Source organism: Oncorhynchus gorbuscha, linkage group LG05 (assembly GCF_021184085.1).
Source record: "Oncorhynchus gorbuscha isolate QuinsamMale2020 ecotype Even-year linkage group LG05, OgorEven_v1.0, whole genome shotgun sequence".
Taxonomy (NCBI): domain Eukaryota; kingdom Metazoa; phylum Chordata; class Actinopteri; order Salmoniformes; family Salmonidae; genus Oncorhynchus; species Oncorhynchus gorbuscha.
Window position 1 is genome coordinate 84318845 of NC_060177.1, and position 27845 is coordinate 84346689.

Consider the following 27845-nt stretch of genomic DNA (forward strand, 5'->3'; position numbering starts at 1 on the left):
TCCTTCATTATGTTGTATATGATTTACATTGTGGGCCATAAGGTCCTTCATTATGTTGTATATGATTTACATTGTGGGTCATAAGGTCCTTCATTATGTTGTATATGATTTACATTGTGGGCCATAAGGTCCTTCATTATGTTGTATATGATTTACATTGTGGGTCATAAGGTCCTTCATTATGTTGTATATGATTTACATTGTGGGTCATAAGGTCCTTCATTATGTTGTATATGATTTACATTGTGGGCCATAAGGTCCTTCATTATTATGTTGTATATGATTTACATTGTGGGCCATAAGGGATTCATTATGTTGTATATGATTTACATTGTGGGCCATAAGGTCCTTCATTATGTTGTATATGATTTACATTGTGGGTCATAAGGTCCTTCATTATGTTGTATATGATTTACATTGTGGGCCATAAGGTCCTCATTATGTTGTATATGATTTACATTGTGGGTCATAAGGTCCTTCATTATGTTGTATATGATTTACATTGTGGGTCATAAGGTCCTTCATTATGTTGTATATGATTTACATTGTGGGCCATAAGGTCCTTCATTATGTTGTATATGATTTACATTGTGGGTCATAAGGTCCTTCATTATGTTGTATATGATTTACATTGTGGGTCATAAGGTCCTTCATTATGTTGTATATGATTTACATTGTGGGTCATAAGGTCCTTCATTATGTTGTATATGATTTACATTGTGGGTCATAAGGTCCTTCATTATGTTGTATATGATTTACATTGTGGGTCATAAGGTCCTTCATTATGTTGTATATGATTTACATTGTGGGCCATAAGGTCCTTCATTATGTTGTATATGATTTACATTGTGGGTCATAAGGTCCTTCATTATGTTGTATATGATTTACATTGTGGGTCATAAGGTCCTTCATTATGTTGTATATGATTTACATTGTGGGTCATAAGGTCCTTCATTATGTTGTATATGATTTACATTGTGGGCCATAAGGTCCTTCATTATGTTGTATATGATTTACATTGTGGGCCATAAGGGATCATTATGTTGTATATGATTTACATTGTGGGCCATAAGGTCCTTCATTATGTTGTATATGATTTACATTGTGGGCCATAAGGTCCTTCATTATGTTGTATATGATTTACATTGTGGGTCATAAGGGATCATTATGTTGTATATGATTTACATTGTGGGCCATAAGGTCCTTCATTATGTTGTATATGATTTACATTGTGGGTCATAAGGTCCTTCATTATGTTGTATATGATTTACATTGTGGGTCATAAGGTCCTTCATTATGTTGTATATGATTTACATTGTGGGCCATAAGGTCCTTCATTATGTTGTATATGATTTACATTGTGGGCCATAAGGTCCTTCATTATGTTGTATATGATTTACATTGTGGGTCATAAGGTCCTTCATTATGTTGTATATGATTTACATTGTGGGTCATAAGGTCCTTCATTATGTTGTATATGATTTACATTGTGGGCCATAAGGTCCTTCATTATGTTGTATATGATTTACATTGTGGGCCATAAGGTCCTTCATTATGTTGTATATGATTTACATTGTGGGTCATAAGGTCCTTCATTATGTTGTATATGATTTACATTGTGGGCCATAAGGTCCTTCATTATGTTGTATATGATTTACATTGTGGGTCATCCTTCAAGGTCCTTCATTATGTTGTATATGATTTACATTGTGGGTCATAAGGTCCTTCATTATGTTGTATATGATTTACATTGTGGGTCATAAGGTCCTTCATTATGTTGTATATGATTTACATTGTGGGCCATAAGGTCCTTCATTATGTTGTATATGATTTACATTGTGGGTCATAAGGTCCTTCATTATGTTGTATATGATTTACATTGTGGGTCATAAGGTCCTTCATTATGTTGTATATGATTTACATTGTGGGTCATAAGGTCCTTCATTATGTTGTATATGATTTACATTGTGGGCCATAAGGTCCTTCATTATGTTGTATATGATTTACATTGTGGGCCATAAGGTCCTTCATTATGTTGTATATGATTTACATTGTGGGCCATAAGGTCCTTCATTATGTTGTATATGATTTACATTGTGGGTCATAAGGTCCTTCATTATGTTGTATATGATTTACATTGTGGGTCATAAGGTCCTTCATTATGTTGTATATGATTTACATTGTGGGTCATAAGGTCCTTCATTATGTTGAATATGATTTACATTGTGGGCCATAAGGTCCTTCATTATGTTGTATATGATTTACATTGTGGGTCATAAGGTCCTTCATTATGTTGTATATGATTTACATTGTGGGTCATAAGGTCCTTCATTATGTTGTATATGATTTACATTGTGGGTCATAAGGTCCTTCATTATGTTGTATATGATTTACATTGTGGGTCATAAGGTCCTTCATTATGTTGTATATGATTTACATTGTGGGCATAAGGTCCTTCATTATGTTGTATATGATTTACATTGTGGGTCATAAGGTCCTTCATTATGTTGTATATGATTTACATTGTGGGTCATAAGGTCCTTCATTATGTTGTATATGATTTACATTGTGGGCCATAAGGTCCTTCATTATGTTGTATATGATTTACATTGTGGGCCATAAGGTCCTTCATTATGTTGTATATGATTTACATTGTGGGCCATAAGGTCCTTCATTATGTTGTATATGATTTACATTGTGGGCCATAAGGTCCTTCATTATGTTGTATATGATTTACATTGTGGGCCATAAGGTCCTTCATTATGTTGTATATGATTTACATTGTGGGTCATAAGGTCCTTCATTATGTTGTATATGATTTACATTGTGGGTCATAAGGTCCTTCATTATGTTGAATATGATTTACATTGTGGGTCATAAGGTCCTTCATTATGTTGTATATGATTTACATTGTGGGTCATAAGGTCCTTCATTATGTTGTATATGATTTACATTGTGGGTCATAAGGTCCTTCATTATGTTGTATATGATTTACATTGTGGGCCATAAGGTCCTTCATTATGTTGTATATGATTTACATTGTGGGCCATAAGGTCCTTCATTATGTTGTATATGATTTACATTGTGGGTCATAAGGTCCTTCATTATGTTGTATATGATTTACATTGTGGGCCATAAGGTCCTTCATTATGTTGTATATGATTTACATTGTGGGTCATAAGGTCCTTCATTATGTTGTATATGATTTACATTGTGGGTCATAAGGTCCTTCATTATGTTGAATATGATTTACATTGTGGGTCATAAGGTCCTTCATTATGTTGTATATGATTTACATTGTGGGTCATAAGGTCCTTCATTATGTTGTATATGATTTACATTGTGGGCCATAAGGTCCTTCATTATGTTGTATATGATTTACATTGTGGGCCATAAGGTCCTTCATTATGTTGTATATGATTTACATTGTGGGCCATAAGGTCCTTCATTATGTTGTATATGATTTACATTGTGGGCCATAAGGTCCTTCATTATGTTGTATATGATTTACATTGTGGGTCATAAGGTCCTTCATTATGTTGTATATGATTTACATTGTGGGCCATAAGGTCCTTCATTATGTTGTATATGATTTACATTGTGGGCCATAAGGTCCTTCATTATGTTGTATATGATTTACATTGTGGGCCATAAGGTCCTTCATTATGTTGTATATGATTTACATTGTGGGCCATAAGGTCCTTCATTATGTTGTATATGATTTACATTGTGGGCCATAAGGTCCTTCATTATGTTGTATATGATTTACATTGTGGGTCATAAGGTCCTTCATTATGTTGTATATGATTTACATTGTGGGTCATAAGGTCCTTCATTATGTTGTATATGATTTACATTGTGGGCCATAAGGTCCTTCATTATGTTGTATATGATTTACATTGTGGGTCATAAGGTCCTTCATTATGTTGTATATGATTTACATTGTGGGCCATAAGGGATCATTATGTTGTATATGATTTACATTGTGGGTCATAAGGTCCTTCATTATGTTGTATATGATTTACATTGTGGGCCATAAGGTCCTTCATTATGTTGTATATGATTTACATTGTGGGCCATAAGGTCCTTCATTATGTTGTATATGATTTACATTGTGGGCCATAAGGTCCTTCATTATGTTGTATATGATTTACATTGTGGGCCATAAGGTCCTTCATTATGTTGTATATGATTTACATTGTGGGTCATAATGTCATGTTTGTCATTTATTATCTTGTCTTGTCCCTGTGCTTCCCATTCTATTCGTTTCCCTCTGCTGGTCTTATTTGGTTCTTTCCCTCCTTCTAGCCCTCTCTCTCCCCCTCCCTCTCTCACTCTCTCGCTCTCTCTTCTCTCTATCGTTCCGTTCCTGCTCCCAGCTGTTCCTATTCCCCTAATCATCATTTAGTCTTCCCACACCTGTTCCCGATCCTTTCCCCTGATTAGAGTCCCTATTTATTCCTTTGTGTTCCGTTCCTGTGCCGTCGGTTCCTTGTTTTGTATTCACCATGCTGTGATTGCGTTTCGCCCTGTCCTGTCGTGTTTTTTGCCGTGATTGTGTATCACCCTGTCCTGTCGTGTTTTGTGCCTTCATCAGACGCTGCGTGTGAGCAGGTGTCTCAGTCGACTTTGCGCCTACCCGAAGCGACCTGCAGTCTGTGGCCGCTTCTCCAGTTGTTTTCCCCTCTACAATCTAGAGGATTTCAGTTATTCCGTTTTGAACATTAATAAACTCTGTTTCTGTTAAGTCGCGTTTGGGTCCTCTTTCACCGGCATGACAGAAGGAACCGACCAAGGAATGGACCCAGCGACTTCAGACGCTCGTTACACTGCCGTCGAGTTCCAAGGAGCCATGCTCGGCAGACACGAGCAGGAATTGTCTGCTGCTCGCCATGCCGTGGAGAACCTGGCCGCTCAGGTTTCCGACCTCTCTGGACAGTTCCAGAGTCTACGTCTCGTGCCACCTGTTACTCCCTGGCCTGCCGAGCCTCCAGAACCCAGGGTTAATAACCCACCTTGCTACTCCGGGCAGCCCACTGAGTGCCGCTCCTTTCTCACGCAGTGTGAGATTGTGTTCTCTCTCCAACCCCACACATACTCTAGAGAGAGAGCTCGGGTTGCTTACGTCATTTCACTCCTTACTGGCCGGGCTCGAGAATGGGGCACAGCTATCTGGGAGGCAAGGGCTGATTGCTCTAACAGATTCCAGAACTTTAAAGAGGAGATGATTCGGGTTTTTGACCGTTCAGTTTTTGGTGGGGAGGCTTCTAGGGCCCTGGCTTCCCTTATGCCAAGGTGAACGGTCCATAACGGATTATTCCATTGAGTTTCGCACTCTTGCTGCCTCTAGTGAGTGGAACGAGCCGGCGCTGCTCGCTCGTTTTCTGGAGGGACTCCACGCAGTGGTTAAGGATGAGATTCTCTCCCGGGAGGTTCCTTCAGATGTGGACTCTTTGATTGCTCTCGCCATCCGCATAGAACGACGGGTAGATCTTCGTCACCGGGCTCGTGGAAGAGAGCTCGCATCAACGGTGTTTCCCTGCTCCGCATCGCAACCATCTCCCTCCTCTGGCTTTGAGACTGAGCCCATGCAGCTGGGAGGGATTCGCATCTCGATTAAGGAGAGGGAACGGAGGATCACCAACCGCCTGTGCCTCTATTGCGGAGTTGCTGGACATTTTGTTAATTCATGTCCAGTAAGAGGCCAGAGCCCATCAGTAAGCGGAGGGCTACTGGTGAGCGCTACTACTCAGGTCCCTTCATCTAGATCTTGTACTACTATGTCGGTCCATCTACGCTGGACCGGTTCGGGTGCTACATGCAGTGCCTTGATTGACTCTGGGGCTGAGGGTTGTTTCATGGACGAAGCATGGGTTCGGAAACATAACATTCCTTTCAGACCGTTAGACAAGCCTACGCCCATGTTTGCCTTAGATGGTAGTCATCTTCCCAGTATCAAATTTGAGACACTACCTTTAACTCTCACAGTATCTGGTAACCACAGTGAGACTATTTCTTTTTTGATTTTCCGTTCACCGTTTACACCTGTTGTTTTGGGTCATCCCTGGCTAGTATGTCATAATCCTTCTATTAATTGGTCTAGTAATTCTATCCTATCCTGGAACGTTTCTTGTCATGTGAAGTGTTTAATGTCTGCCATCCCTCCCGTTTCTTCTCTCCCTACTTCTCAGGAGGAACCTGGCGATTTGACAGGAGTGCCGGAGGAATATCATGATCTGCGCACGGTCTTCAGTCGGTCCCGAGCCAACTCCCTTCCTCCTCACCGGTCGATTGTAGTATTGATCTCCTTCCAGGGACCACGCCTCCTCGAGGTAGACTATACTCTCTGTCGGCTCCCGAACGTAAGGCTCTCGAGGATTATTTGTCTGTGTCTCTTGACGCCGGTACCATAGTGCCTTCTTCTTCTCCGGCCGGGGCGGGGTTCTTTTTGTTAAGAAGAAGGACGGTACTCTGCGCCCCTGCGTGGATTATCGAGGGCTGAATGACATAACGGTTAAGAATCGTTATCCGCTTCCCCTTATGTCATCAGCCTTCGAGATTCTGCAGGGAGCCAGGTGCTTTACTAAGTTGGACCTTCGTAACGCTTACCATCTCGTGCGCATCAGAGAGGGGGACGAGTGGAAAACGGCGTTTAACACTCCGTTAGGGCATTTTGAGTACCGGGTTCTGCCGTTCGGTCTCGCCAATGCGCCAGCTGTTTTTCAGGCATTAGTTAATGATGTTCTGAGAGACATGCTGAACATTTTTGTTTTTGTCTATCTTGACGATATCCTGATTTTTTCTCCGTCACTCGAGATTCATGTTCAGCACGTTCGACGTGTTCTACAGCGCCTTTTAGAGAATTGTCTCTACGTAAAGGCTGAGAAGTGCTCTTTTCATGTCTCCTCCGTTACTTTTCTCGGTTCCGTTATTTCCGCTGAAGGCATTCAGATGGATTCCGCTAAGGTCCAAGCTGTCAGTGATTGGCCCGTTCCAAGGTCACGTGTCGAGTTGCAGCGCTTTTTAGGTTTCGCTAATTTCTATCGGCGTTTCATTCGTAATTTCGGTCAAGTTGCTGCCCCTCTCACAGCTCTTACTTCTGTCAAGACGTGTTTTAAGTGGTCCGGTTCCGCCCAGGGAGCTTTTGATCTTCTAAAAGAACGTTTTACGTCCGCTCCTATCCTCGTTACTCCTGACGTCACTAGACAATTCATTGTCGAGGTTGACGCTTCAGAGGTAGGCGTGGGAGCCATTCTATCCCAGCGCTTCCAGTCTGACGATAAGGTTCATCCGTGCGCTTATTTTTCTCATCGCCTGTCGCCATCTGAGCGCAACTATGATGTGGGTAACCGTGAACTGCTCGCCATCCGCTTAGCCCCCTAGGCGAATGGCGACAGTGGTTGGAGGGGGCGACCGTTCCTTTTGTCGTTTGGACAGACCATAAGAACCTTGAGTACATCCGTTCTGCCAAACGACTTAATGCCCGTCAAGCTCGTTGGGCGTTGTTTTTCGCTCGTTTCGAGTTTGTGATTTCTTACCGTCCGGGTAGCAAGAACACCAAGCCTGATGCCTTATCCCGTCTGTTTAGTTCTTCTGTGGCTTCTACTGATCCCGAGGGATTCTTCCTTATGGGCGTGTTGTCGGGTTGACAGTCTGGGGAATTGAAAGACAGGTTAAGCAAGCACTCACGCACACTGCGTCGCCGCGCTTGTCCTAGTAACCTCCTTTTCGTTCCTGTTTCCACTCGTCTGGCTGTTCTTCAGTGGGCTCACTCTGCCAAGTTAGCTGGTCATCCCGGTGTTCGAGGCACTCTTGCGTCTATTCGCCAGCGCTTTTGGTGGCCGACTCAGGAGCGTGACACGCGCCGTTTCGTGGCTGCGTGTTCAGACTGCGCGCAGAAGAAGTCTGGTAATTTTTTTCTGCTTCTGCTCCTGGTCTTGCTGGGTCTCAGTCTGTTCCCTGCCATCGCATCTCTCCTGTTCTTGTCCCTGCCCTTGCTGTGTCTCAGTCTGTCCCTAGTTCTCATTTTTTTTTTAGAGTAGTACCCTAGTTTCCCTTTTTATCGTTTTCGTTACGGTCCTGAGGAGAGGAGTTGGGTTCTTTCTCGGGACGTGCTGGACCGTTTGATCTATGATTTCCTCCGTTGCCGCCAGTGTTCCTCCTCGAGAGCGCCAGGAGGCGCTCGGTGAGTGGGGGGTACTGTCATGTTTGTCATTTATTATCTTGTCTTGTCCCTGTGCTTCCCATTCTATTCGTTTCCCTCTGCTGGTCTTATTTGGTTCTTTCCCTCCTTCTAGCCCTCTCTCTCCCCTCCCTCTCTCACTCTCTCGCTCTCTCTTCTCTCTATCGTTCCGTTCCTGCTCCCAGCTGTTCCTATTCCCCTAATCATCATTTAGTCTTCCCACACCTGTTCCCGATCCTTTCCCCTGATTAGAGTCCCTATTTATTCCTTTGTGTTCCGTTCCTGTGCCGTCGGTTCCTTGTTTTGTATTCACCATGCTGTGATTGCGTTTCGCCCTGTCCTGTCGTGTTTTTTGCCGTGATTGTGTATCACCCTGTCCTGTCGTGTTTTGTGCCTTCATCAGACGCTGCGTGTGAGCAGGTGTCTCAGTCGACTACGGCCTGCGCCTACCCGAAGCGACCTGCAGTCTGTGGCCGCTTCTCCAGTTGTTTTCCCCTCTACAATCTAGAGGATTTCAGTTATTCCGTTTTGAACATTAATAAACTCTGTTTCTGTTAAGTCGCGTTTGGGTCCTCTTTCACCGGCATGACACATAAGGTCCTTCATTATGTTGTATATGATTTACATTGTGGGCCATAAGGTCCTTCATTATGTTGTATATGATTTACATTGTGGGTCATAAGGTCCTTCATTATGTTGTATATGATTTACATTGTGGGTCATAAGGTCCTTCATTATGTTGTATATGATTTACATTGTGGGTCATAAGGTCCTTCATTATGTTGTATATGATTTACATTGTGGGCCATAAGGTCCTTCATTATGTTGTATATGATTTACATTGTGGGTCATAAGGTCCTTCATTATGTTGTATATCCTTCATTATGATTTTTACATTGTGGGCCATAAGGTCCTTCATTATGTTGTATATGATTTACATTGTGGGCCATAAGGTCCTTCATTATGTTGTATATGATTTACATTGTGGGCCATAAGGTCCTTCATTATGTTGTATATGATTTACATTGTGGGTCATAAGGTCCTTCATTATGTTGTATATGATTTACATTGTGGGTCATAAGGTCCTTCATTATGTTGTATATGGTCCTTCATTATGTTGTATATGATTTACATTGTGGGCCATAAGGTCCTTCATTATGTTGTATATGATTTACATTGTGGGCCATAAGGTCCTTCATTATGTTGTATATGATTTACATTGTGGGCCATAAGGTCCTTCATTATGTTGTATATGATTTACATTGTGGGCCATAAGGTCCTTCATTATGTTGTATATGATTTACATTGTGGGTCATAAGGTCCTTCATTATGTTGTATATGATTTACATTGTGGGTCATAAGGTCCTTCATTATGTTGTATATGATTTACATTGTGGGTCATAAGGTCCTTCATTATGTTGTATATGATTTACATTGTGGGCCATAAGGTCCTTCATTATGTTGTATATGATTTACATTGTGGGCCATAAGGTCCTTCATTATGTTGTATATGATTTACATTGTGGGCCATAAGGTCCTTCATTATGTTGTATATGATTTACATTGTGGGCCATAAGGTCCTTCATTATGTTGTATATGATTTACATTGTGGGCCATAAGGTCCTTCATTATGTTGTATATGATTTACATTGTGGGTCATAAGGGATCATTATGTTGTATATGATTTACATTGTGGGTCATAAGGTCCTTCATTATGTTGTATATGATTTACATTGTGGGCCATAAGGTCCTTCATTATGTTGTATATGATTTACATTGTGGGCCATAAGGTCCTTCATTATGTTGTATATGATTTACATTGTGGGCCATAAGGTCCTTCATTATGTTGTATATGATTTACATTGTGGGCCATAAGGTCCTTCATTATGTTGTATATGATTTACATTGTGGGCCATAAGGTCCTTCATTATGTTGTATATGATTTACATTGTGGGCCATAAGGTCCTTCATTATGTTGTATATGATTTACATTGTGGGCCATAAGGTCCTTCATTATGTTGTATATGATTTACATTGTGGGCCATAAGGTCCTTCATTATGTTGTATATGATTTACATTGTGGGCCATAAGGTCCTTCATTATGTTGTATATGATTTACATTGTGGGTCATAAGGTCCTTCATTATGTTGTATATGATTTACATTGTGGGCCATAAGGTCCTTCATTATGTTGTATATGATTTACATTGTGGGTCATAAGGTCCTTCATTATGTTGTATATGATTTACATTGTGGGTCATAAGGTCCTTCATTATGTTGTATATGATTTACATTGTTGGGTCATAAGGTCCTTCATTATGTTGTATATGATTTACATTGTGGGCCATAAGGTCCTTCATTATGTTGTATATGATTTACATTGTGGGTAAGGTCCTTCATTATGTTGTAGTCCTTCATTATGTTGTATATGATTTACATTGTGGGCCATAAGGTCCTTCATTATGTTGTATATGATTTACATTGTGGGCCATAAGGTCCTTCATTATGTTGTATATGATTTACATTGTGGGCCTAAGGTCCTTCATTATGTTGTATATGATTTACATTGTGGGTCATAAGGTCCTTCATTATGTTGTATATGATTTACATTGTGGGTCATAAGGTCCTTCATTATGTTGTATATGATTTACATTGTGGGTCATAAGGTCCTTCATTATGTTGTATATGATTTACATTGTGGGTCATAAGGTCCTTCATTATGTTGTATATGATTTACATTGTGGGTCATAAGGGATCCTTCATTATGTTGTATATGATTTACATTGTGGGTCATAAGGGATCATTATGTTGTATATGATTTACATTGTGGGTCATAAGGTCCTTCATTATGTTGTATATGATTTACATTGTGGGTCATAAGGTCCTCATTATGTTGTATATGATTTACATTGTGGGCCATAAGGGTTGTATATGATTTACATTGTGGGCCATAAGGGATCATTATGTTGTATATGATTTACATTGTGGGTCATAAGGTCCTTCATTATGTTGTATATGATTTACATTGTGGGTCATAAGGTCCTTCATTATGTTGTATATGATTTACATTGTGGGTCATAAGGTCCTTCATTATGTTGTATATGATTTACATTGTCCATAAGGGATCATTATGTTGTATATGATTTACATTGTGGGTCATAAGGTCCTTCATTATGTTGTATATGATTTACATTGTGGGTCATAAGGTCCTTCATTATGTTGTATATGATTTACATTGTGGGTCATTATGTTGTAGGTGGGTCATTATGTTGTATATGATTTACATTATGTTGTATATGATTTACATTGTGGGTCATAAGGTCCTTCATTATGTTGTATATGATTTACATTGTGGGTCATAAGGATCCTTCATTATGTTGTATATGATTTACATTGTGGGTCATAAGGTCCTTCATTATGTTGTATATGATTTACATTGTGGGCCATAAGGTCCTTCATTATGTTGTATATGATTTACATTGTGGGTCATAAGGTCCTTCATTATGTTGTATATGATTTACATTGTGGGTCATAAGGTCCTTCATTATGTTGTATATGATTTACATTGTGGGTCATAAGGTCCTTCATTATGTTGTATATGATTTACATTGTGGGCCATAAGGGATCATTATGTTGTATATGATTTACATTGTGGGTCATAAGGTCCTTCATTATGTTGTATATGATTTACATTGTGGGTCATAAGGTCCTTCATTATGTTGTATATGATTTACATTGTGGGTCATAAGGTCCTTCATTATGTTGTATATGATTTACATTGTGGGTCATAAGGTCCTTCATTATGTTGTATATGATTTACATTGTGGGTCATAAGGTCCTTCATTATGTTGTATATGATTTACATTGTGGGTCATAAGGTCCTTCATTATGTTGTATATGATTTACATTGTGGGTCATAAGGTCCTTCATTATGTTGTATATGATTTACATTGTGGGTCATAAGGTCCTTCATTATGTTGTATATGATTTACATTGTGGGTCATAAGGTCCTTCATTATGTTGTATATGATTTACATTGTGGGTCATAAGGTCCTTCATTATGTTGTATATGATTTACATTGTGGGCCATAAGGTCCTTCATTATGTTGTATATGATTTACATTGTGGGCCATAAGGTCCTTCATTATGTTGTATATGATTTACATTGTGGGTCATAAGGTCCTTCATAAGATTTATATGATTTACATTGTGGGTCATAAGGTCCTTCATTATGTTGTATATGATTTACATTGTGGGTCATAAGGTCCTTCATTATGTTGTATATGATTTACATTGTGGGTCATAAGATTTACATCCTTCATTATGTTGTATATGATTTACATTGTGGGCCATAAGGTCCTTCATTATGTTGTATATGATTTACATTGTGGGTCATAAGGTCCTTCATTATGTTGTATATGATTTACATTGTGGGTCATAAGGTCCTTCATTATGTTGTATATGATTTACATTGTGGGCCATAAGGTCCTTCATTATGTTGTATATGATTTACATTGTGGGCCATAAGGTCCTTCATTATGTTGTATATGATTTACATTGTGGGCCATAAGGTCCTTCATTATGTTGTATATGATTTACATTGTGGGCCATAAGGTCCTCATTATGTTGTATATGATTTACATTGTGGGTCATAAGGTCCTTCATTATGTTGTATATGATTTACATTGTGGGCCATAAGGTCCTTCATTATGTTGTATATGATTTACATTGTGGGTCATAAGGTCCTTCATTATGTTGTATATGATTTACATTGTGGGCCATAAGGTCCTTCATTATGTTGTATATGATTTACATTGTGGGCTATAAGGTCCTTCATTATGTTGTATATGATTTACATTCTTTACCATTTATATCATTTAGCTTTCTTTCGTTTGTTTGTTCTTTTCTTTCCACGTGGCCTGTTGATGCCAGTCGTATCCAGCCCACCTCTATACTGAGGGGCAGTAGGGGGAGAGGGGGACCGCTGCGCCCCTTTAACCAGACACCCCTGGGGGGATCTGTCCCTAACTCACCACGACAGGACAGGTGCATGCTGGTGCCCTAACATTCACACCCTTACAACCCCTTGTTGTACCCCTTCGTCCCGTTTTGACCTCTGTGCTCCATATACCCACTGTCCTGCTGCTCGTATTGATTGTGGGAGTAGTAAACCAATGCTATTGGTTCCCTCTAGTGTATGGTCAAGGATGTAGCCACCCTGGGTTTTATATATGCTGGAATGGGCCTACTGTGGAGGAGTTGAACTCATTCACTTGTATTTCATTTCTCTTTCTCCTTTTCTCTCTTTTTCTGTCTCTTGTCTCTCTCTCTCAGAACACACACCCACAGCCCCTCCCCTCCTACAGGGACTCCCCAGTCAGGTCGCAGGGGCAGACAGCTGCCACAGGTTCCTGCCAGAAGCAGCAGTGTAGAGCAAGGTAGGTTGTCAAGGAGTGTGTGTGTGTCTGTGTCTGTGTCTGTGTGTGTGTCTCTGTCTTTCTCTGTCTCTGTCTGTGTCTGTGTCTGTGTCTGTGTCTGTGTCTGTGTCTGTGTCTGTGTCTGTGTCTGTGTCTGTGTCTGTGTCTGTGGCTGTGGCTGTGGCTGTGGCTGTGGCTGTGGCTGTGGCTGGCAGGCTGGCTGTGCGTGTCGGGATGTGTCTTGTACTACAACTGAGTGTATGAAATCATAACTCCGACCATTCAAAACCATTTTGTCTGAGTATTCTTCCTCACATTCCTCATTCTCTTCTACCTCCATGTACATGAAGACAATATACCTGTAGATAATAAACCTGTTGCTGCTAGTAAACCTAATGAAAAAGGTAATTATATGGCACGAATGTTTCTGACCCAACTTTATATTATGTTTTAGATTTTAGACCCTTTCTATCCAGTAGATGTGATTTGCCTTTTCCCTCTTTATATCCCCCAACAATTATGACCCTCTGTGCACTCCGTACATGACATCTAATGAAAGTGATGCACAGCATGCGCCTCCTAGTGTCCAAATAGAGCAATGCCACTAAGAGTACAGTACAGTTGTCTAATACCTCCAATCACCTCCTGCTTCCTCTGTTCACCTTGTTCCCGGGTGAAGTTTCAACTAGGTACAGATCTAGGATCAGATTTCCCTTCCCCGAATCCTAACCTTAAACATAAGTAGGGGAAATGTAAAACTGACCCAAGATCAGCGTTTAGGAGCAACTTCACCCTACCTCGTTCACCTTCACTGTCATTCACCTGAGAGGTTGTGTGTTTCTTGTGTAATTTACTGTATTATTACTGTATTCATGAATGAAGTAATTTCCTCCCAGCTCTAGCAGTAGAGGAGCGAGCCAGACAGATGAACATGAAAGTACATTCCTGCCGGCCTTCAGGCTCCCATGACCCCGAGACGGACCTCAAGACCAAACGAGAGGTCAGTAATGCTGCATCTCTCTGCTGGAAGACAGGCACTATTTCCTGGTCCACCTTAACATTACAACTCTGTTGTAGTTATATAGTTCTAGACCTCGAGCTACAATATATTAACTGTCGTTCAAGATGGCCACTGTCCTCCACATATAAAAAGTTGGAGAGTTTTCCATGCTGATTAATTTATCATTGTCAGTTTCAACATAGATGCCACATTGGGTATTGAGGAGCAGTGGTGTAAAGTACTTAAGTAAATATACTTGAAAGTACTACTTAAGTAGTTTTGGGGGGTATCTGTATTTTACTTTACTATTTATAGTTTTTGACAACTTTTACTTTTACTTCACCACATTTCTAAAGAAAATAATAAACTTTTTACTCTGTACATTTTCGCTGAAACCCAAAAGTACTTGTTACATTTTGAATGCTTAGCAGGACAGGAAAATGGTCAAGTTCATGCACTTATCAAGAGAACATCCCTGGTCATCCCTATTGGCTCTGATCTGGTGGACTCACAAAACACTAATGCTTCATTTGTAAACGATGCCTGAATGTTGGAGTGTGCTCCTGGCTATCCGTAAATCAAAAACAAGAACATAGTGCCTTCTGGTCTTTGAAATTATTCCTACTTTTACTTTTACTTTCAATACTTAAGTATATTTTAGCAATTACTTTTACTTTTGAGACTTAAGTATAATTAAAACCAAATACTTTTAGACTTTTACTCAAGTAGTATTTTACTGGGTGACTTTCACTTTTACTTGAGTCCTTTTCTATTAAGGTATCTTTACTTTTACTCAAGTGTGACAATTGGGTAGTCTTTCCACCACTGTCGGGGAGCAGATCTAAACCTAAACCTCAGCTAGACACCAGTATTTTATTGGACCTACTGTATGTACAGTAACTATGTAGAGTAACTACCTTCCTCTCTCCTCTCTCACCGCCTTCAGATGTATGCGGATCAGCGGCGGAGCTCTGACAACGTGTCGGCCCGCTCGTCAGACAGCGACATGAGTGACGCGTCGGCCCTATCCCGCGCCAGCAGTGCCTCGCGCCTCAGCAGCACCTCCTACATGTCCATCCAATCAGAACGCCCGCGCGGGCGGCTCAGGTCGGTACCCCGCTATGTTCTTACAAGATCATTTACAAGGTAATTGAGCATCAAGAACCAATTGAAGATATTGAAGAAATCAAAAAGCACATTGTGGAGTTTGTTCTTCTGTCAGTCCTGCATGCCCGTTCTTTTATCAGTCTGTGTTCCTTTTCGTCTGTCTTTTTTCTGCATGCTAATGGGTGCACGTTTCAATCTTTTTGCATGATCGTGTTTCTCTGGGAATACTTGCATTGCATACACACAAACACACACGCTGGGGAAACCCAAAATGAATGGACACAGGTCCAAGTCTTTAGAGGACGAGAAGAAGGAGAGGAGGATCTCCTGGGGGATGAATGGAGAGCAGGAGAGGATGAGGGCAGCAGGGAAGAGACGGTTCTCTCAAGAGCTGAAGAGGAGGAGACACACTGTGTCTGGGGACCCCAAAGACGCCAGGTAAAGAAAAGAGAAAAGGTCCCTCGCTCCGTCACGGGATGGAGGGACCTTCAATGAGCCATGGCAGACAAGGGCCCATATTTTAGGGACCTCACATAATCGCTGTGTACCCACTAAGTATGGTCCCCGTATCCCTATTGCTCCTGTTGTGACCTGTAAACAGCCTCAACCACCTACTGTGACTGTCACCTAGTGTCCCCTCAAACCTACCTGGCTTACTTGTAAAAACTAGTGTCCCCTCAAACCTACCTGGCTTTACATCACGTGTCAAACTCATTCCAAGGATGGCAGAGTGTCTGCGGGTTTTCGCTCCACCCTTATAATTGATTGATGGATAAAGGTCACTAATTCGTAAGGAACTCCTCTCACCTGGTTGTCTTGGTCTTAATTGAAGTGAAAGACCAAAATCCTGCGGCAGTCGGCCCTCCGTTGAATGAGTTTGACACCCCTGCTTTACGTGTACAAACTAGTGTCCCCTCAAACCTACCTGCCTTACATGTCAAAACTAGTGTCCCCTAAAACCCACCAGCCTTACTTGTAAAAACTAGTGTCCCCTAAAACCCACCTGCCTTACATGTAAAAACGAGTGTCCCCTAAAACCCACCACAGTCTTATTATACCTTCTTAGCCAACCATCCCATAGTCCTATAACCCCAACGGACTCACTCACATAACCCCACCCATAACTTCCCTCCCCGGCACAACCCTAACGTCCCTACGACTGACCAGTCCAGTCAACCACAGCCTGCCTGCTGACACGGACAAATGACCCAATCCCCTGAACCTCTCCTGGGCAGGCCCTTATTAACAGCCTAATGTTTTGAAGTCTGTGTGTGCGTGTGCGTGCGTGCGTGCGTGTGTGTGTGTGCGTGTGCGTGCGCGTGCGTGTGCGTGTGTGTGTGGTTATAAAACAGTGGGCCCAAGGCCTTTGACATATGTTCTAAGAGATAGATCATGGCTATTGTACAACTCAGAGAGAATGGAATGTTTGATTTGACATCCACAGCCATAGTGGGAACAATCGATCAATGAGCAGCCATTTCCTGGTTAAAGGTGGTAGAGGGGTGCAGTGGCGGAAATTGATCATAGTCCAGGAAGGTCCCATTATGATCGTCTTGGATGTTTTGACAGGAAGCATTTAAAGATGCCAATAGTCTCATGGAATCCTTATTCAGTTCAAGGAGCTTGGTCAGATTTGTTGATTTCTTCATGAAGAGTAATATTAATTTCTTTAGCTGCATCAAGTTCAATATCTTTTTCACAGATGAAGGTATCCATCAGACCTTTCCCCGTGACAACTACAAACACGTCACAGATCCATCAGACCTTTCCCCGTGACAACTACAAACACGTCACAGATCCATCAGACCTTTCCCCGTGACAACTACAAACACGTCACAGATCCATCAGACCTTTCCCGTGACAACTACAAACACGTCACAGATCCATCAGACCTTTCCCCGTGACAACTACAAACACGTCACAGATCCATCAGACCTTTCCCCGTGACAACTACAAACACGTCACAGATCCATCAGACCTTTCCCCGTGACAACTACAAACACGTCACAGATCCATCAGACCTTTCCCCGTGACAACTACAAAAACGTCACAGATCCATCAGACCTTTCCCCGTGACAACTACAAACACGTCACAGATCCATCAGACCTTTCCCCGTGACAACTACAAACACGTCACAGATCCATCAGACCTTTCCCCGTGACAACTACAAACACGTCACAGATCCATCAGACCTTTCCCCGTGACAACTACAAACACGTCACAGATCCATCACTTAATAGCACGCAGGTCCCCAGCAGATTCAATGTGGTTCACACTGAGCGTGGCGTGTGCAGAAAGTAGCCCATCCCCTTTTTCCAACTGATTTGTCAATATAAATTCAGGGCATCAATGTTGGTGAGAAAAGTAGCAAAACTTTTGTCGTTCCCGATGGCTAACGTTATGTCTTTGAAAAACGGCGCAGTAGAAAGGCCCCAGGTTAATGTGGAGGTGTTTGATGGAGATACTTGGATGCATACAGTATATTGATGACTGTCCCGAAGTCGGTTTGGAGGTGCTTGATTATGAGACTTAGCTGCCTATGAGAGGAGGTGTGGACGTTATGGACACTACCTTGTCCCTTTATCTCCTCCCATCTCCTCCCATCTTCCTTGATCCTCCTTCTTCTCTTTGAGGCTGCTATATTCTATCAGTCCCATTATTCAATTTCAATGTATGGCTTAATTGTTCAATGCGGGGAAATATGTTTGGTCATTTGTGCTGACATACAACATCACATGTGATATAGTCTCCTTGCTTATTTGGCTTGATTTAATGTTGTGTGTGTCAACTTTCGTTGTTGTGTCTGCGTGTGTGTTTGTACGTCAGTGTGTATCTCAGATCTCTCCTGGCATGCATCCTGTGCTCCCGCTGTCCAGACCCCCCCCCCCCCCCCTGGACCTCTTCTGAGCTGGAGTACCCTCCTCCCTAACCCCACCGCCGGCCCTTCATCACCCCCCTCCACGGGGCTGAGGAGATGCCCCAGTCCACCCTACCCCTCCCTAGCCCCTTGGTCACATGGAGAGGGTCCACGATGGGTATGCGGGACGGGGGCAGTGTGGCGGGGCTCTCCTGCAGCACCCTGACCCCTTTAGAGGGGATGGACATGCACTAGCTCCTCCGAACCCCTAAAAAGCATCACAGAGCACTAAGTGTCATCTGTCCCTGCTGTATGTTGGCCTGTCTGAGGAGAAGAAGCCTGAACAGCTAAGGCTATTGGCTGGGACTGAGAGACTCATTTATATTAATACTTTATATTTATATACTTTATATTTATACTAAAGAGACACACACACACACATATATATACATATATATATATATATATATATATATATATATATATTATATCAGAGGAGGCTGGTGGGCGAAGCTATAGGAGGACGGGCTCATTGTAATGACTGGAGTGGAATGAATGGAATGGAGTCAAACATGTGGTTTCCATATGTTTGAAGTGTTTGATACCTTCCATTGATTCCATTCCAGCCATTACAAGGAGCCCATCCTCCTATAGCACCTACCACCAGCCTCCACTGATAATATATATAATACATTGTAATGTGTTTTAATTCTATTTCAGTGTTATCGACCATTACAAAAGTCCAGCAGTGATGGACATTGGACACAAGGCATATTGCTGAATTGTTTGGGATTTTGGAAGCGTATTTGGAAATTTGAGATGATTGAGATCATTGTTTCGTTTTGAGATCTTTTGGAGTCTGTTCAGGCTTTCTTGTATCATCAATATCATGTTTTAACATTAAACTCATTACAATCACTCACCAATCATTGTATGCCTCATATCATACTGTATAAGAACCTTGTTAATGATTGAAGTTTATTAGACTGCTGTGTTTTCCCCCACTAAAGTGAAGGTAACCCCTTACGTTATAAGTTCCTCTGCTCATTTCATATCTCAAGACCGTGGTTCCAGATGTAACTTTTACTCTCCTCTCTCTCCCTCTAGTCGGCAGGTTCGTGCGGCGCCGGGCCGGACCATGCTGAAGAGCACAAGCGTGAGCGGTGAGATCTACGCGTCAGAGCGCACCGACGGCAGCCAATCGGATACGGCGCTGGGCACGGTGGGCATGGGTGGCAAGAAGAGACGCTCCAGCCTCAGTGCCAGGGTGGTCTCCATCGTCTCCAACAGACGTAGTCGCAGCACGTCGCAGATCGTCGGCCCGGGTGAGTTCAAAGGTCAAAAGGGACCCTCACCCAAATGAAGGAGACGCTCGGGATGGTTGTGGTTTGAAAATGTGGCTCGGGAATTTTGATTTGATTTACGGTTTACATTGAAAGACGGTGGTAGACAGACATTTAACAATTGGACATTACAGACAGTAAAAATGAGACAGTACGGACAGTCTGGCCATGACATGATAGCTCTCAGGTGTTTTTTAGGATTAAGAGTGACCTGAAGTTACCTTATAGCACTTTCATCTGAATAAGACAGTACAAAAAACAGAGAAGCACATCATTCTTGACCTTGTGTTTACATGACTGCGCACCAAAATGTCCTTATGCTAGAATTCCAATCTTACGAATACAACCCACAGAAAGCATGTTAAAAAGAGTTTCAAAACAACCTGCTTCTACTCCAGATGACACCCGCTGCGGCCGAGCTCTCAGTCAGAGAGACTTGAAGGAATCTTTCTCAGCCTGGCTGGACTCACTGGAGGGTGGGGAGAGAGAGAGGAAGCAGGGAGACAGAGAGAGAGGTAGTTGAAAGGCTCCAACTGCACTCTCTTCCTCTTCTTTTTTGCACTCCCCCTTTGTAGCTGACATAAAAAGCCATTATAAAGGAAACTAGGGCCGGGGGGGGTCTCTCCATGCCTCTCTCCTCTCTCCCCATTGTTATATAGTATAGCAGTACGATTGGTGTTCTGTGTGATAGTTGCCCTCTTCACTGACAAAATCTAGAATTCATGTTGGGTTGAGGGAAATATTGTTTTATGGTTGATACGGGTGATTCTTGCTGTACTACAATTCATTTAAGGTTAGCGTTCTTTGTCATGAATCTTGTTCTAGAGGCAGCTCTGCAGAGTGGTCACTAGCTGACACAGCCACAAAGCCATGAAATCAGATTTTAAGCCTAAATCTAAGCTTAACCACACTTTTAACCTTAAATTAAGACCAAAAAAACACACACACAAAAAATCATGAATTTTGACAATATAGCCAATTTTGTCTTTGCAGCTGGCCCTTCTAGAGGAAATCGCTCAGTTCTGCCTCCAGGGAAAGATCATCATGTACGACTGTATGACTGTACGGTACGCCATTGTCTGTATTAGGACAGAAGGATCTTGTTGGTTGTGTTGACGTGCCGAGGGATGGAACCTTGAAACAACAAAACCTGTTGTTCTTTCTCTCTAAACATCTCTCCAACCCTCTCCAACCCATTGTTCAGCTGTGACTTGTGAAAACACAAGGACAGAAAAGGATACTTTGACTTGCCGGCTCTTTCAATTTCTCTTTCGTGTCCTTTGTCCTCTGAGATGTAACATGGGTGGCCGTTCCCCAGCTCTGTCACTGTGTCCCATCACGGCGATGCGGCAGCTAGGAATACATGGCGCCACACCTGGTTCTCCTCACGAGGACCACAAAATAAAACCTTCTGGCCTAAATGTGTTCATCCTCGAGAGTTCTGTTGTTTAGCACTGACCCATATAAACTAAGGCCTGGAAGATAGCACTTCAGGTCTCAGGAAGACAGTAGATAAGCCGTGCTAACTTAGCCATTAGCTTTAGCTCTCCGCTACATTGTGTCTATTTGTTCCTCTCCGGTACCAGAGGGGAAGGGGAAGAAGGAGAAGGGTGCGTCCATCCAGAGGAGCACAGAGACGGGCATGGCTGTAGAGATGACCAGGAACATGAGTCGACAGTCCAGTAAAGAGTTCACCAACGGCACCATGAACAGCTGCAACTCCGAGGGAAAGTCAGTATACAGGCTCTCTCTATATATATATATATCTCTCTCTTTATTTCTCTCTCTCTCTATATATATATATTTATCTCTCTCTTTATTTCTCTCTCTCTCTATATATATATATTATCTCTCTCTGTATTTCTCTCTCTCTATATATATATATATTTATCTCTCTCTTTATTTCTCTCTCTATATATATATATTTATCTCTCTCTGTATTTCTCTCTCTATATATATATATATATATTTATCTCTCTCTTTATTTCTCTCTCTCTCTATATATATATATATATATTTCTCTTTCTCTCTTTATTTCTCTCTTTCTCTCTCTATATATATATATTTATCTCTCTATATATATATATATATTTATCTCTCTCTTTATTTCTCTCTCTATATATATATATATATTTATCTCTCTCTTTATTTCTCTCTCTCTCTATATATATATATATATATATATTTATCTCTCTCTGTATTTCTCTCTCTCTCTATATATATATATTTATCTCTCTATATATATATATATATTTATCTCTCTTTTATTTCTCTCTCTCTTTATCTCTCTCTGTATTTCTCTCTCTCTATATATATATATATATATATATATATATATATATATATATATATATATATATATATTTATCTCTCTCTTTATTTCTCTCTCTATATATATATATATATATTTATCTCTCTCTTTATTTCACTCTCTCTCTCTCTCGCTATCTCTCCCTGTATACTGTATGTCTCTCTCCTTTTCCTCCCTCTACCCCCTATTCTTTTTCTCCCTTTCTTCCTGTTTCTGTTTATGGGTACAAATGTTTGATTTTTCTCCAATGTTACATGAATTGACATTCACTGTGAAGTAAACAACCCAGTATTTCAGCATGATTGCAGTAAATTGGATAGATAATTTCACCTAGGACCCATAAGTCATGTACGGTAATTAGCTGTATATTGACTGTGTTCTTCCTCTGTTCCAGTCTGCTTTTCGGTGGGGTGCGTCTGGGACAGCCAGGCAACCAGTTCAGCGACTTCCTGGATGGTCTGGGTCCCGCCCAGCTGGTGGGCAGACAAACGCTGGCCACACCTGCCATAGGTGAGTCCCTATTCTGTTCTGTCTACTCATCATGTTATTGCCCTACCGTAGTTCCTCTGTGACTCCTCCCCAATTGATAGCTTATTGCTCAGCTATTTCTATACCCTTCTCTTCTCCCACAAGTCCGTTTCATTGATTCACATCGCTTCCTGTCCTCCGTCTCCATATTACCTCCATTACTCAATATCCTTCCAACTTCCCTCTTGAGAGACTCTGTTGCCCACTTTTCTTACTACTTCCTATTTCGTGACCCTAGGTGTGCTCGTGCAGTAAGCCTAACGAAGCCGATTGTAGTCGGGGAAGGTGCATCTGCCAAAAGTCAGACACTGTGGTGGTTTTCCAACAGCAAGGCTCAGATCAACACGGCAGTGTCAACATAGCTGCTATTGTTTATAAAAACAAACTCTTTATGTCGCCATGAACTTTTCTATACCCCTTTATCACACACTATCAAACTGAAAACAAAACATGTGTACAATTAATTGGTTAGAGAGAGGTCTCCAATATCACTTTCATTTGTAACTTTAGAATCGGGGTAAATTTGATTCCTGTTTTAGGCACGTCTTTGGCCATTTCCATCAAACAAAAACACCCTAATGATTGGTTGACAAATAGTGCCTCCAACACTGCAGGTGATGACTGCATGGTGCAGTTGGGTGAGAAGCAACCGCAGTGACTTGAAGGTGTCTTCATCAAAACTTGCATGATCTTTGATCACATGATTTTTGGAAATGTTTATTCCCATAATGCAAAACACGACAGTGACCATCACGCGATCTGCTCGAACATCCCCCTGATCTCCTGCCTACTTCCTGTTCTGATTGGTTCAATCCAGTTCCTGTTTAGTCGACCAGGGACAAAACAGAAGACAAGACATCAGCTGCTATCGCATTGGTGCATATAGGAAGACGGAACTGTGAAAAAAATCATCTATAGTGAACGGCCTGAGTCGGACATCTTCATTTATCCACCATCTTTGGTCAACTCGTTCTACTTTTTCTTCCTCTCAGGTGATATTCAGATCGGAATGATGGACAAGAAGGGTCAGCTGGAGGTGGAGGTGATCAGAGCTCGGGGCCTTGTACAAAAGCCTGGATCCAAATCCCTCCCTGGTGAGACACTGGTGGTAGCGCCACCTAAGGGTGGAGGACTGCATTGAGACAAAAATCATATTCACTGCGAAGTCCATTGAAAGTGCTTTTTAATCCAGGAGTAGTCTTATCTGGGTGCATGTAGTCGCCCACCTAGAGAAAACAATTCGACCAGACCATGTTTAGAACCACAATTGAGTATCCGTATCCTTATCTGCCTCTTGTTTCTTCTTTATCTCTTTCTTTCGTCAGCTCCATACGTCAAGGTCTATCTGTTGAATAATGGAGCGTATGTAGCCAAAAAGAAAACCAAGATTGCACGGAAAACGCTGGACCCGCTGTACCAGCAAGCGCTGCAATTCGAGGAGAGCCCACAGGGTAAAGTCTTACAGGTGAGGGTCAAAGCCTTGTTTCATGAAGAAAGTTCAATCAGGTTTTAATTCAATAATTCAATAAATGCATCCCATGAATAATTTTAAAAAATGTTTGAACTTTTAACCATTTAAGCTGTAAAGGTTTTAATCAATACATTTTTGGGGGTCTTTTTTTCTCCTTCAGGTGATCGTCTGGGGAGACTACGGACGAATGGACCACAAAAGCTTCATGGGAGTTGCACAAATCCTATTGGAGGAACTAGACTTAACAAGCACAGTGATTGGCTGGTACAAGTTGTTCCCACCCTCCTCCTTAGTGGACCCCACACTAGCCTCCCTGACTCGACGTGCTTCCCAGTCGTCATTGGACAGCTCCTCGGGCCCACCGGGCACCCGATCCTAGTGGACCAATAGGACTACAGCTACCAATCTTAATGGACCAATGGGACTATGGCTAGCCTACCGCTTTGTGAAAGGAAATAACGTCACCGTAGAGAATGATTCTAGAACAACAACAATCAAGAAACAGAGTCACAATGAGTAACAAAAAAGCTTTGTTGAGATCTGACAATCACTCCTGGCATCGTTTCATCTCTTTGTTTGTTTTAGAGAGCGTTAGATTTCAGTGTTTCATTCCAGTAACGCATTCGTCATTGTTTTTTTTGCGGTTGTAATCTAAGAACTAGGGCTGTGGGTAATAAACAATGTTTGGTAGCTAGGTAAGGCTGTGCTGGAGTCGAGCGGTAAGGAGACACTCGATTCATTGAAGAAACTAAGTAGAAATGTAAATGTGAAAGGAAGCAGGGTGGTAGTTTTTTAGTCAAACCATCAATACACAAAGAAATGTATGTTAGCATCAGAATGTATGGACCCAAGACAGAGGTGTCATCCTCAGGACCATTATGTCCTCTCCGCAGTGGTCCCCATCCGGCCCCCAAACAGACTGCCAGCACTTCGGCCCCCAGGGCAGAGTGCTTCTGAGTGGGGTCGGTCCGGGCAAGCAGGGGTCTCCTTCTGGTGCCTAGACTTTGTGGATTCACATTACTGGTCCTTCTTTGTCAAAATATCATTTTTTTGTTTTCAATACGTTTACCATGGCTGGTCCAAGCCGCTCTCTCGTTTTTGTCTTTGGTACGTTTGACTTTTTTTTCTCAGTTTGTTACTTATGGCACAACAATGTTTTTATGATGAGTATGAGGTTTACGATGCGTTGTCTGATGTATGCATGGAGAAGAATAAAATGACACAAAGAAAAAATATGAAATAGAGAAAAAAAAAAGTGTCTGCAATGAGATGCAGGGGACTGTTCAGTGACACATCTTAAATGACGATTTTTACACTTGACGGTGAGATTAGTGTGGGATTACAATGTTGTTTTCTTCGTTTCGTCACCTACACAACGTCCAACCCAGTTGTCTTTGTATAGATGTATATTAGACCTCCAAGGAGGTTGACCAATAAATATCATTATACATTTCATTTTGGACTATCACCAGGGTGTCAACAAGTCACTGTAAAAAAAAGAGATCTTTGTCCACAATCACGAGAACTTTCATTTAGCTGTTTTCCTGGAGCATCCTTCCCCTCACCCCAGCACATGTTTAGGGGTTTTATCCAAAACTTCAGTTTACATTATTTTGAGATTCAAAAACATAAGCCAAAAGTTCAACTTTTTGAGAAAAAAAAGTGAATGAAAAAAATATAGAAAATACTGCTTGCAAATGTAATTATTTGGTTCATTTCATTTCTTCTTTGTCTCGATTTCTTGGAAAAACAAAAAACATCAGTTGCTCAAATTTCCCTTCTGCATCTTAGTGAATATGAAAAGTAACCAATCAGATTGAGCTTTCCGGACAGGAGCACCAATGCTCATCCTTCGTCAAGCCCGCTGACACCTGCCACACCAAAGCGGACGTGGCTCGGCATGACTCGGACCTGTTCCAAGCTGCATGCACATTTTGTAAAACAAAAACGATACCGGAAAAAAAAAAGATTGAACTGAACTAGATATGTGTGTTCGTTCCACATACCCGTAGGCCCGCTTGTATGTTGCATGCACTTGTACAGTTTGCTCGTACTTAAATATAAAGAGAAACCGAAGCCATTCACATCACGCGAAGACATTCAAAATAATCAGCTGCAGTCAAATCTAGTCCACATCCTTCATTCCGGTGCTGAATGTTTTTCGAAACCAACTGATTAACGAGATTATGTTGATGTCTTTTTTAAAGCTATTGAACACGTGCTGTACTGTCGTACTAAGCAATCCTCACCGCCCATTCTTTCAAATCTACAGTTACTGTACACATAGTTGACCTCTATGGGGCTGAGACTACATGTTTGAATATGTATAAATCAGATCAATTTATATACAAAGTATAGTTATGTTGAACATAATGATGTAATAAGATATATGGATACATATGTTACACAAATTATTTAGAGTATAATGTACCACAAGTAATTTAGGTATATTGTAAATATTTTTTCAACCAACCAAACGGTTTAGTGATATTTACGAATGGGGCCAAGTCAGATTACGGCGACCTTGTCAAATTCATTAAGACTACGATTGGATTTAGAAAGTCACAAAGGGACACTACTTTACTTCAAGGCTTCAGGGTATAGTCCCAAATTGCCACACTTGAGTGTACTAGGGTATCAGGCCATATTATCTGCAAAAGCTGTCGTCATTACACCTCTCTCTCCATGCTTTGAAACCTACAACCTACGACCCCAGCCATGTAAAAACCCATTTATAAAAACGTCATTTTTTTTGTTTCATGTTTAGTGAGTTATTTTTTAAAATTTTGTCAGTATTATTAGGAGAGAAAAAAAAATGCTGATTGTTTACAATTGATGTGTTCCACTGAAACAACAACTAGAAAAGAAAACGATCAGATAAAAAAAGAAAGTATTCACTGCAGCGTTTCTTGTTTGGTATAACAGCTGTGGCTCAAATGATGAGTATGTTTTATATTTAAAAAAAAGAGTTCATTTTTATTATTTACAAATAAAAAAGAATGTGTGGAAGAATTCTCCCTCATACTTGCTGTTGTCGTTCCACTGTCAACCCTCTCCTCCTACCATACCTGGGTTCAAGTCCTATTTAAAATCATTTGAAACAGTTCAACTGGGCGTGATTGAGCTTGGAATGGAATGGAACCAATTCTCAAAATTGCAAACCCCGCCCATCTGCCAATCCAGGCAGGCTAAAGCAAACACTAAGGGCTGGATTCAATCCCTATCGCGGAGGTGTCGCGGAAGATCCGCGTAAAACTGTCAAAAATAAATTCCGGTTGAGCCGACATTCAGTGCCTTCAGAAAGTATTCAGACCCCTTGACTTTTTCCCCATTTGTTAGGTTACAGCCTTATTCTAAAATTTATTCAATATAATTTTTTCCTGATCAATCTACACACAATACCACATAATGACAAAGCAAAAACACGTTTTAAGAAATTGTTGATAATTTCAACAACAAAAATGTAATAATGAAATATCACATTTACATAAGACCCTTTACTCAGTACTTTGTTGAAGCATCTTTGGCAGCGATAACAGCCTCGAGTCTTCTTGGGTATGACGCTACAAGTTTGGCACACCTGTATTTGGGGAGTTTCTCCCATTCTTCTCTGCAGATCCTCTCAAGCT

General features: G+C 41.3%; 1 protein-coding gene across 17 annotated transcripts in view; it reads left to right on the forward strand.

Annotated features, from left to right (window-relative positions):
- LOC124036595 (regulating synaptic membrane exocytosis protein 1-like) overlaps nt 1-27217 on the forward strand; it is a 56107-nt gene extending 28890 nt beyond the window's left edge. For 12 of the 17 annotated variants that reach the window (XM_046351356.1, XM_046351362.1, XM_046351365.1 and 9 more), the window contains 11 exons: nt 13063-13227; nt 13516-13619; nt 14495-14598; nt 15545-15705; nt 15991-16143; nt 19671-19888; nt 21493-21637; nt 22612-22727; nt 23738-23839; nt 24071-24210; nt 24377-27217. In XM_046351356.1, coding sequence (XP_046207312.1) covers nt 13063-13227; nt 13516-13619; nt 14495-14598; nt 15545-15705; nt 15991-16143; nt 19671-19888; nt 21493-21637; nt 22612-22727; nt 23738-23839; nt 24071-24210; nt 24377-24595 — 1627 coding nt within the window. In that variant the 3' untranslated portion in view covers nt 24596-27217. The remainder of the gene's footprint in view (nt 1-13062; nt 13228-13515; nt 13620-14494; nt 14599-15544; nt 15706-15990; nt 16144-19670; nt 19889-21492; nt 21638-22611; nt 22728-23737; nt 23840-24070; nt 24211-24376) is intronic. The other 5 variants (XM_046351353.1, XM_046351359.1, XM_046351361.1 and 2 more) reach the window with 3 other exon arrangements.
- The last annotated feature ends 628 nt before the right edge of the window (nt 27218-27845 follow it).